Raw genomic sequence first — 11,780 nt, forward strand, 5'->3', positions numbered from 1 at the left:
TCGGGCAATGTTGTACAAGGACAGAGGGGGAAGGTGTGAGTAATATTCCTGGTAGGTCTGAGGGGCTGGATGGGAAGCATGGATGTGTCCAAAGCTCAGCTGATGAGTGGAGGAGCTTTAGCTCCATTGTGGACCCTCTAGGAGGGAAGCTGAATAGGTGCCTTTGAAGACCAGGGAGAGTCCTGGAGCCTTTCCCCATCCACAGTCCGCATGGACTAGTGAAGCAAGACAAGAAAAACCCTTCCTCCAAGCAGCCCTGCTCTCACCTGGTGTGGGTCCATCTCCCTCTGCCGGCAGCCAGGGAAGGGAAGAGCAGGGAGACAGCACCTGGGCTGTCCTCAAGGGATCATAGGATCACATACTGGTTTGGCTTGGAAAGGACCTTAAGATCATCCAGTTCCAACACCTCACACTAGACCATGTCACCCAAGGCCCTGTCCAGCCTGGCCTTGAGCACTGCCAGGAATGGAGCATTCACCACTTCTTTGAGCAACCTGTGCCAGTGCCTCACCACCCTCACAGTAAAGAACTTCCTCCTTAGATCTAACCTGAACTTCCCGTTTCAGTTTGAACCCCTTATCTTATCGCTACAGTCCCTCTCCAGCATCCTTGTAGGAAATGGGATGGCGGCAGTGGCAGTTCAGCACCTGACCCAGGCAGCACAGCAGTCTCTCCTTGACAGAAGAGCAGGTAACATTTTATTCCCCAAACCAAAAATGTACAATGGAGTTAGTGCATAAGAAACAACTGATCCACAGCGGACTCGAGGTGCTGGGCAGAATATAAATGACAGACACAATCGAGATGGTATTAGTCTTTTTTCCCAAAGATGGCATGGTCAGCCACTTCCTAGGGCTGGGGAGGACTTCCCAGGACCAGACAAAACCCCTTCTAATCAGCCACCAGCAGCAGAAGATGCTCAGCTCTTGACAGGAGTGGATGTGGCCTTCACGGTCTTCTTTAGGTGATGGTAGTTTGGCAAGATCTTCATCAGGAAATCCAGCTGCAGTGTCTGGGGCTGGGAGCAGAGGCAGGGTGAGGGCAGCCCGCAGAGGGATGCAACAGGAATGGTGTCACCCGTCTGTCACACTCACCTGTGGCCGCTCGGTCTGGACACGGCGGAGGCAGTCGGCCCCATAGATGACAGTGTTTTCGGGGATCACCTCGTAGGTGTTGATGTTACAGCAGGCCCCGATGATGCACCCGCTTGTCAGGATCACATTCCTGCCAACAAACGCTGCCAGGAAGAGAGAGGAATCATTGTGAGAGTCATGCCCACGGTGTGGATATACCCTGCACTACCCAACATCAACATCATGAGCTGTTCAGCACCAGGAGGCAGAGCCAGCCCGGCCTGGTCCCCCGAAGGTGAGTCACACACTGGGCTTCTGGGTGAAAATCACAGCATTGTCAACAGCCTCATCTACAGCAAGAAACCACCTCTACTGTTCCTAGCTTCTGCAAAACCTCACAAGATGATGAGCCACGACTTACCTTTGGATTCAATGACATTGTTATCTCCTACCTTCATTGCTTGGGAATCTACGGGTCAATGTTAAAGAAAACTGCAGAATGTTCTGCTTTTATTTCGGAAGGTAAACTCTGGTGCCATTTTCCAACCAACAACCTGCAATAAACAGCCCTGGGCTGCCTGAACCACAAGAGAGCCCATACCTTCCCCCTCATACCGATCCACAAGTGCAGTATATCACACGTTCAATCTCACAGTACAGCAAGGATACAACACCCAACTTCAAAAACATTGTTAGTGCCGATGACCATGGGTTTGGGCTCCAGCTCTTCAGTTTCTGGAGTAATATTTTCTGGATACCTGCAAGATGGGAGAATATATTTCAAGTTTTGAGATCACAAAGGTATTGTAATGTTTGGCAGCTTGATTTTGAGAAACGTCATGTATATTATGTCCCATTCCTGGCAGTGTTCAAAGCCAGACCAGACAGGACTTGGAGCAACCTGAGCTAGTGGAAGGTGTCCCTGCCCATGGCAGGGGGGTTGAACTGGATGATCTTTAAAGTCCCTTCCATCCTAAACCAGTCTGGGATTCTGTGATTCTATCCCATCCAGCTAGAGTGCTGGGGTTTGGAGATGGCTTGCTCTTGCACAGGGTCTCTCATTGTCAGGATAGGATTGCTGTCCTCAGAGAATATCTCAGGGAACAACAACTATCTGCAAAGCCCAAGCTGGGAACATGACCAAGGCATCCCAAACACATCCTCTCCTCATCCAGTCTGGAGCTGGGGGTCAGTGTTCCCAATAAAGGAGCGTTTGCTCCACGAAATGAGGTGACCCCGTGGGTATTGTCCAGCTCCGTACTGACCCATTGATGATGAGGGCCTGCTCCTCGATCAGGTTGCCTTCCCCGATGATAATAGGTCCTGCTTCGGCGATGATCCTGGCCTTGGGGTGGATCACCGTCCTGGGCCCTGCCGGGAACAAGCCGAGGTCACCCCTCACCCAGCCCCGCCGCAGCACTCGGGCAGCGGGAAGGCCTGATGCCTTACCGACAGTCACGTCCCCGCGGATCTCGCTTTCCACGCACACCACGGCCCCCGGCGCGATCTTGACGCTGAGGGAACGGACACGGCTCCGTGAGGTGAACCGGAGGGGCGGGCAGCCCCGCCGCGTCCCGGGGAGGGGGTGTGTCTGCGGACACTCACCTCTTCTGCACCTTCTCCGCCATGACAGCCGCCTGCGCCTGCGCGGGGCCGGGCTGGCTACGCCTGTGCTGGGCTTTGGGGTTCGGGGTTCGGGGCCGCGCACCTCGGCCTTACGCTCACCCAGAGATCCCGCGCGGGCCGCTCTTCGCACCCCGCTGCGACTCCCAGGCCAGCGGGCTTTACCCACAGGTATCCCGATGGCACCGGAGGTGGAGGGGCGCTAGGACCCAGCGGCCGATGCTCCGCCCCCTCTGCTCACCGCGCCCCGCCGAGATTCCTCCCCTCCCAGGCGCGTGCGCGGGTAAGGGCCGGCGGTGGCCATTTTCCGTTCGGGGCTAGGAGGAGTGCGGGGAGCGGCGCCGGGGAGGAGCGGTGGGGATCGGGGCACTGGTGGCTGAAGTTGGGAGGACGGGAGCTCGCCGCCCCTCGCCCAAGCCACACGAGGCCACCCGGGGCGGGGTGCGGCCCGCGGGCCCCCCGCCCTGTTTCCGAGCACCGCCCGGCCCCGTCGGGGCTCTCGGTGCCGTCCTACAGCACACGGGGGTCCGGGGCTCAGCCGGGGCCGGTTCGCGGTTCAGTCAGGATCGGTTCGGGATTCAGGAGGGTGTTCGGGTCTGGAAATAGTGCTTGAGGACTCAGGAGGGTGTTTGGCACTGGGGATGGTGCTGTAAGGTCTCTGGAGGGTGTTTGAAGCTCAGGAGGGTGCTTTGGTGCTCAGGACCCGGGGCCAGGGCTCTGCGCATGGACCCAGCCGGGCATTTCCCAGCTGCAGAATGGAGCCCGGGTTCGGGGGCTGGGCCAGAGCCCAAGTCCTGCACGTTTGGGCTCAGAAACCAAGCCTCTCTCGGGTGGTTCTGGGGTCAAAGCCGGGGCTGGGCTGGATAGGGTTGGGCTGTGGGAGCAGGATAAGCTGGTGCATGATCATGATGGTTCACTCATCAGTCTTCTGCCTCTCCTCGAACTCTGGGAGCTTGAAGGTATTCCTTGCTCCATGGAATTCCAAATGCCAGTTTTGCAAAACCACCACCATTGCCTCAGCACTGTACGTGGTCATTCCCTTCCCAGCCACGGTCAGCCAAGTAAAGCATCTTGAGAAGCAGAGTGAGAAATTGAGGCAGGAATGAACACAAACCCCAAACCCGCTCCAGACGGATTTCCAGCAGCTGTTGCTGGAAACTAACCCTCACCCCAACCAGACCTCACCCTTCAGAGCCACAGGAGCTGTTGCTGCTGGAAATCCATCTGGAGTGGGATCCGGGCACCTGCCCTGCCTGGATCCTGGCTGGTTTTGTAAGGCAGGAGGATCTTTAGAGTTGAGCTTAGAGGTGTCCAGGACTCCCCTTGCACCTCTGCTGCAGCCTCCCTGCAACCCTATGACTGCAGCATGGTGTAACGCCATGTTCAGGTGTGCTGAAGTGAAATGCCAGAGGTCCTGTGTGTCTCAGATCAAACTCCTCTGCCATTCTGCGTTCACACTGCATCTTACATCACAAACTGTGCTGTTGAGCCCGCCTGAGCTTCTGGACTCTGTTTCTAGAAGGAGTGCTGCCCTCATTTCTCTCCCCCAAAAGGGGTCCCTGCCCCACAGACACCAGCAAAGTCACCCCAGGCCCATTTTCCTCCCAACCCCGAGCGCCCTGCCTGACTCCAGCTCAGGCTCCAGTTACAGTTCTTGTCACTGGCTACAGAAAATTACTGTGTCCCAAACCCGGTTCCTTTTAAATTCTCATCTAATCAAAGGTAGAGAATGGGCAGTTAAGCCCCGCAGGAGAAAGGAGAGCACAAACTGCCACCTTATGCCCACTGGCTGCCCTTCCAGTACTTTCCTGGAGCTAAACGTGTTGATTCTGTGTCCTGGTACTTACTTGAGATCCAAGAACAGTGCCAAATGAGATCCCAGAACGAGATCCTGCCTCAGCCCCTGCCACGTGGGCTACCCAGTGGGGAGCTCTTTGCAGTTTCTCTCCTCCAAAGGGCACGTTCTTCCAATCCCTCAGCAGCATCTCTGTGAGTTCATTTTAAATTGACCTTCCCTGAACGAGTGGGCTGTGACTGGCACAGACTATTCCAGGTGAAGGCTTTCTAGTGCTCTGGACCACTTGTAAGCCTACCACCTCCATCAGAAACACTTCACATTCGGCTGGCCTAAGTTCCCACCGAGTTACTCACTCGCTCTTACTTTTCTTGGGGAAATAAACCCCAAGCTTCCGTTTTCCCTGGTATTTCTGGTGGATGAGCTCCCAGAATTTAGAGCCAGAAATCCTTGCTTCCACATAAATCGTGGCCTTATGCTCAGGATGAAGTTTGATACCGCTTTTGTTCTCTGGCCTGCCCAGGCTGTCACTGCCCTCTCAGCCGGTCCTCACGCATGTGTCAGGATGGCACACGTGCCCATGACACTGTGCCGGAGAAGTGCACCGAGCAGGCAAGCTGCGACTCACACACACACAGACAGACAGACACACACACACACATGTACACACACGTTATTTAAGGGAAACCCAAAAGCACTCAGGCTGAGGTGGATGTATTTTGGGAAGGATTGCTCCAGGGTACAAAGCAAAGGGGATCATAGTCCTCTGAGGGATCACAAGTGTCTACAGTAAGGTCCCACACGACAGTAATGTCACAGGCCCTGCAAGAACAAAACCAAGGCTATAACTGCAAGCATTTCACCTCCTGTACAGCAACTTCCCCTCTAACCGCTGAAACACTTCCACATTAGGAGAAGAAATCAGACCACAAGATAGCCCTGCCATGCAGCCACACTTCGTGAGCCATTCTGAGGGGAAAAAAGCGAATATTCACCCCATTGCACCCACAGAGCAACTCACCTGGAACACAGATCTGCATCCTGCTCTGCTGGCTGCAGGCTCTGTACCCACAGAAGCAGCACATCACACACAAACAGCACTTCCAGCTCAACAGGGACATTTCCATTCTTTCCCAGCAGAAGAGGCAGCTTTTGAAGGAGATCTTTTGCTTCCCAGATGATTCCTTTTCTTCCTCAAGCCAGATGGAACTGTCAGGCGTCCCCGAGGCACGTAACAAAATGTAAATGCCTGATCCAAGCGTGAGATCGATGCTCCAGCACCCACAGAGACCTCCTGGCTTCTTACAGCCACCCCTTACGCTGGCCACAAATCATGACAGCCTGGTACTGATATGCGGATTGACTCCACAACTCGTTAAGAGTTGTAAAGTAGGGATGCTTTACTCAGTGCTGAGGCGCATGGGGTTTTCTCCTCCAAAAGCATGCGCATCTCCCTGGTTCGTTTATATTATATATAATAATTATCTAAACATGAGATTGCTTCACGCCTAATACATATGCAAAACCTATTCCCGTCTAGTATTATAATTAGTTTGGGGCATTTGTCCCATTGATGCGTCTGTGCAGTGCCTCCTGGTGGTGGTCGTTAGGGGGTCGTGAGGATGAAGGCCTGTAGTTCCTCTTCATCACGGCGAGTAACCTCTTGCTTTCATGCAGACTCAGTAGGGTTTCAGCTCCTGTCCAAACCTCAGGTTCGGTACAAGCTGGTTTCATGGATCTTAAAGTAGAAACTTGTCAAGTTTGTAAATTTTGTTACTCAGGCTATCTTTTGTTCTTTTTCTTTCTAAAGGTCCTGTTTGAACAGAATTTCTTAAATATAAAGCTATGAATCCTATCTACTACAATTCTGCCTAGCAGCTGTAACTCCTACCATTCTGCTTCACCATTCTAGCAAGTTTAACCCCTACAGTTCTGCTTCCCCAAGCACAGCGACTGCTTAAGCAAGCAGGCACAATGTTAACCCTTTATTTCCCGGTATCAGTACTGCCCTTGATGTGCTTTGGGATGGGTCTGGGCTCTGGGAAACTTGGAGATGTTTCTCCCTTGTTCCCACGGGTATTATATTAAATTGGTCTTTCTGATTTCAGCTGTTGTGAATTGATGTGAAGGGCAGGAGGCAAATCAAGTTGTAAAGTTCAGTTCAGAGTCTGTGCCCAGCATCTGCCTGTTCTAATAAGAAACCAAAGGTGAGAACTCCCCGCAAAGCCAGATTTGGTGCCACATATCCCAATGACCGCGCTGTGCAAGGTGACTCTTGGCACCTCACAAACGCTTCTCACTGCTTGCCCTGTGTGCCCGTGTGTTGCTGCCCAGAGGACGCTTTGATGCTGTTTCTGCTCCCGCTTCACTCCGAAGGGTGCTGAGGGCCTGGCTGGGAAGGCAGCCCTGGAGATGGCAGTGGAGATGTCGGAGCTGCTCGGTTTCAGCCCCAGCTGACTGAAGCTTTCAGGGTGCCCAGCAGGTGCCCATCACCCCTATGGCCTCACCTAGAGCCTCCCCAGCCACACTCCCTTCCCCATGGGCCCCAGCTCTGTATTTAAGCTCAGGTCAGGGGCTGGTTTTTGCTTCTTTGAGAGCTGTGTTGTAAATCTTTTATTTCTCTCCAAGTTTTTATATTTTATGGCTGTATTTATTTTCTCTCTTTCTTGCAGTAGTGCTACTGGGCTGCCTTTGACTCCTGTTTAGGTACTGTGGGCTGCACATAAGGGGGCAAGTCCCTGGTTTCCTGCTGTCCTTAGGTTTGTCTGTCTTCCAGTTTCATTGTCACTCGCCTGCATTGCCTGAGCTGGTACCAGTGTGTGACTTCATGGGATTTTTGCTTCTACAGACTGATAAAAGAAGGCTGGAGCATGTTCTTTTAAAGGCCTCCTTGCTAACTTTTGCCCTATTGATTACAGCTAAAAATGCTCAGTCTGCCCACAGCATAATGGTAGAGCTCCTTGTTGTCCTGATCTCTGGCAAGCGACTTCTTATCTCTTTAAACCTAGATTAAAGGGGCTCTCCTGGTGACCTGTACCTACGGAGGGGCACCACAGGGGACCACCTGAGAGTAAGGGCACTTTTTCCAGTTCAAGTTGGAGCCCTGGAGCTTCTGTTCTTGCTCTGGATGTGGAGATGTAAGTAAGGTCTGGAGCACTCACTGTCATTCCTGAGACTCCTTTCCTCTGTCCTTGATCTACATGAGGAAGGAGAAAGCTTGCAGTGATGACGGTGGGATGATTATTACCAGCTCTGCTGTGGGGTCTGGATTTTGGGGAGGCAGGAACAGGAAAGGCAAAACCTGTCATCCCAGATACAAAGGCCACCTAGTTTAACCTGGACCATACAGTCTGTTCTTCTGCCCCCTGGCTTCTGCTGCGGACTCAAAAGCTCCCCTTGCCTTCTCTTCAGAGAGGCTTGATCTGAATGCTGCAGCTCAGCATGCGGGATGAGAGCCTTAGAGCTGCATGCTGTGCTGGGGAGAGCTTGGTATCTTGGGGATGGCTCTGGAGGGTTGTAGCCCAGCTCTAGTGGCTGGGGATGTGGCAGGGGGCTGGTAACTTAGTCCCTGATCCTGTGAAGAGGCTTCCTAAGGCCAAGGGATGCCTTAAAAAGCAGAAGGGGAAAGGTTTGCAATGGAACACGTGAGACCCAAATGTGCAACCAGTTATCCCCACCCACTGCATGTTGCTGGTGGCTGCAGGTGACAGCCTGATGTAGCCCCAGGGCTTGAGCTGGGCTTTGGGCTGGCCTGCCCAGTGCCACCTTCCTCCTCTGCCTCTTCCCTGTATCAGTCAGGAGCTGCAGGGTCTCTCTCTTCCCTGTCTGCTTCGGGCTGTGTCCTTCCTCCTTGCTGCACCAAAGAAGGGGCTGCTGTGGAGCTCGGGCACCTGTACATGAGGGTCTGCTGTCTGAGTGCAGTGGGGGCTGCTCTTAGCCTGGGCTGGGCTGTTTCTCTCTCCCTGCTGTATCTGAGAGCTGAGGTATAACTGCAGGTGTTTTGTCAGCAACAGTTGGGGGTGGGGGGGTGAGGTTGGGGGTGAGTTGATCCTGCTGCCTTGAGGTGAGGCTGGGGGTGCCCCAGTTGACTTGGGGACATAACACTGCCTGCATGGGGATCTGGGTGATGCCAGGTGTCTGCCTCTTGGAAGCGAGAGCCCTGCGTGCTGCTTAGGTTGGTGCTAGGGAGCGTAAGGCTGCAATCCCGACCACTTCATGCCCTGGCCGGCTGGATTTGGGGTGCCTTGGCCCCAAACGCCTTTCTAGCTCACAAGCTGGCGGTGCACAGGACCCGCCGGGCCGGGCCGTACTCCGCGGTGGCGCCCCCTGGCGGCGGCCAGTGTTGCAGCGGCTCCCACCTCTCGCGCGGCTTCTTGAAGCCTCGGGGGCCGCCGCTCGCCTGGCGGGGGCGGGACCTGACTCACGCTGTCCAGTCAGCGCCGCGGGCGTCGCACAAGCACCGCCAATGGGGAGCCAGGGCAGGAGCTCATAACGGCCGCTGTGTGAGGGTCAGCTCAGGTCGTTGGTAGCGGGTGCCCAGGGTGACCGTGCTTGCTTCGTGTAACGTTGTGAGGTATATAGGAATGATTCGTGTCAGCAACTTAGGAGTCCTTGTCATCATTGTACTTTGGGTGGAATCGAAAATCCCTGGAATCATTGTATCGTGTAGAATGTATAAGAATGATCAGATTATGATAGATGTTCCTGTCAATACAATGATGAAAGAGAAGAAGAAACAAAGGAATAATCCTTCCTAAGCAAAGGCTTTGTTACTTTAAGGGGTACTTTGTTTAGCTACTTGAATGTCTCAAATGCTTTGCTAATTACAGGGGGTGCTTTGTTTAACTGCTTGAATGCCTTAAGGGGGTTAGGTAATCAAGAGATACCTTCTGTTACAGGATGAGGTGAAACTTGTGTATTGAATAAGTAACTATATAAGAAATGGAATTCAGGGGGCTAAGATGGTGGTTAAGCTTGTGTAGACATCCCTCGTTAATGTATTGCCAAGGAATTCAGTAACTTTTTAAGAAGTTTCTTCACCCAAAGATAAGCCCACAGCAACAGGAGGAGAACAATGAAAAGGAACCACGTCGATATTTGGGTGAAGGAGACGACAGGATTGGTTGAAACCCAAGACTGAGTAGTCTCTTATAGACTGTACCCCAGAAATCTTGGTGTGCGTCCTGGGTGGAGTGGAGACTTCCCGGTGCACCCAGCGTTGCTTGCTTATTGCCTCTTGAGATTAATCAATTGTAATAAAAAATTAATTACATTAGATCACAGCCAAGACGGAATTTTTATAACACAAAATTGGTGACCCCGACGTGATCTCTGTGTGGCTGCCTGGGACTATAGCTTTTACGAGGAGGCGCCCCATAATTTGTGGCTCGGGAGTTGTAGTCCCGGGTAGTCCCACGAGATCAACGAACAGAGAGGCAATAACCAAGGAATTTGAGCTCCCGTAAAAACTGCAGTATAAGGTACCCGCAATTCTTGTGCACGAAGACCCGGACGAAAACAACGGACTGTGAGTATCGTTCAGTTGGGTGGGAGGGACGGTGTGTGAGTGTGACTCTGATGTTTTCCTCTAATCGCGGTTCCAACCTCCCCTGAGGGAATTGGCCGGTGCAGAGAAGGAGTGCTTGGTGATTTGTGTTTGTGCACCATTGAGACATGGACTGGGTATCCTGGACCTGTGGAAACACGGGCCAGGGCATCGGGATCTGTGAAGCAAGTGTGGACCTCTTCTAAGCGCGTTTCCAATCTCCCGCGAGGGACTTGGCCGCTGAAGGAGGGAAGTGATAGTGATTGATTGAGAAGTGATAGTGATTGATTGAGAGGAGACACACTCGGCGGGAAACGGGTCAGAGTAGGAGTCGTAACTCTAACCCAGGAAGGGGCCCATGGAGAGGTCCCAGGAAGGGGCCCATGGAGAGGTCCCAGGGAGGGGCCCATGGAGAGGTCCCAGGGAGGGGCCCATGGAGAGGTCCCAGGGAGGGGCCCATGGAGAGGTCCCAGGGAGGGGCCCATGGAGAGGTCCCAGGGAGGGGCCCAGGGAGAGGCCCAGGGAGAGGTCCCAGGGGCCCACGAAGAGGTCTAGGAATAAGGCAGGGAGTGAATTACCAGATATACTCCCAGACAGTCCCTTGGGGTTAATGCTTAAGTACTGGGGCTTTTGGCCGTCCCAGGAGGGAAAAAGTAAGAAAAAAAAAATATGGTCCATTACTGTATGGAAGTGTGGACCAAAGAGGAAATTCGGCCTGACCATTTATATTGGCCAATATTCGGGTCTTTTGATGATTGGATTTGTCAGGCTTTAAATCTATATGTAAATGGCAAAGAAACTTTCAATCGAGAGTGATTATGCTGCAATATGGAAAGGGTCATCTATAACGGGTTTGTTATTTCCCTTAACAGAAAAGAAAGGGAAGGTGAATAAACCAAATAAATCATCATAGGAGCCTTTAGATAATTAGCCACCCCCTTATCAAGGGTGGGACTCAAGAGGTGATCAGGAAGGCACTTACCCACCCATACCACCTGATCCTTCTCCATCGGCTCCCCCATCCTCCCCTCCCTTCAGTTGCACCAGGAGTAAAATAAAAATACAGGATAATTGCTATGTTTGGTGTTAATAAAGCCATTAAGCTGGTGTAAACATCTACTGGGGAGTATCCCAGACTAGCTGATGTCCAGGATGCAAGCAGTTAAACTAACTGATAAGTAAAAGGGCAGGATGATTACAATGTCTGTAATGTTAATTAAGCTTGTTGGGAAAGTAAACGACCCTTAAAGACCACCACATTGTTGTATGCATGCCCATGTCTCCCGGGGCCCCAATAAAGAATACCTGCTTGTCAACTTAAAACTTTGTTGACGAGTTCCTGGAGTTTTCTCCGAATCAATTTGGCACTCCAGCTGGGACCCTCTCTGCTCGGCTGCAGGACCCGCTGAGGACTGGGCTCCCCTAGGGCCCTCCGGAGGTTTTGTTGTTTTCCCGGAGTGACCCCTTCACTCATTCGGATCCCTGCAGGAGCAGACAAGGACCATCTCGTAAAAGGTATTCTTTTCATTTATATAGTCTGTAAGATGCAGGGGGCATCTCTGTTTGGTAAACTGCTTTGGTAAGCGTACGCAAAGTTCGGAAGCCTTCCATAAATCAAGATAAGAACTCTCGTGGGTAAACGCGTATACCCGGCTGCTAGCGGCCGTTTGGTATACACCCACAAGAAGCAGGGGGCTTCTTGTGGTTTGGGTCCTGCAAGACGCAGTGGGCGTCTTGTAGAAAA

The 11,780-nt window shown here is 52.7% G+C and overlaps 1 protein-coding gene across 1 annotated transcript; it reads right to left on the reverse strand.

Annotated features, from left to right (window-relative positions):
• Positions 1-675: 675 nt before the first annotated feature.
• DCTN6 (dynactin subunit 6) lies at positions 676-2,753 on the reverse strand. The gene is made up of 7 exons (XM_061353742.1): positions 2,679-2,753; positions 2,523-2,587; positions 2,339-2,444; positions 1,743-1,831; positions 1,495-1,542; positions 1,095-1,237; positions 676-1,018 (listed from the first exon to the last, which is right to left on the reverse strand). Exons 1-7 carry the CDS (start codon positions 2,699-2,701, stop codon positions 920-922), a joined length of 573 nt encoding a protein of 190 aa, XP_061209726.1. The 5' UTR covers positions 2,702-2,753; the 3' UTR covers positions 676-919.
• Between the last annotated feature and the right edge of the window lie 9,027 nt (positions 2,754-11,780).

This window comes from Neopsephotus bourkii, unplaced genomic scaffold (genome assembly GCF_033783945.1).
Source record: "Neopsephotus bourkii isolate Nb327-2 ecotype Australia unplaced genomic scaffold, CSIRO-AGI_Nbou_v1 NB_690, whole genome shotgun sequence".
Classification (NCBI taxonomy): domain Eukaryota; kingdom Metazoa; phylum Chordata; class Aves; order Psittaciformes; family Psittacidae; genus Neopsephotus; species Neopsephotus bourkii.

Bases quoted from the DNA above. Each gene is read 5' to 3' on its own strand.
- DCTN6 (XM_061353742.1), bottom strand. From the start codon at position 2,701: ATGGCGGAGAAGGTGCAGAAGAG. The intron at 2,445-2,522 runs GTAAGGCATCAG...TGTTCCCGGCAG, and splicing joins CCGCGGGGACGTGACTGTCG to GGCCCAGGACGGTGATCCAC. The intron at 1,543-1,742 runs GTATCCTTGCTG...ATTGACCCGTAG, and splicing joins TGTTTTTGAAGTTGGGTGTT to ATTCCCAAGCAATGAAGGTA.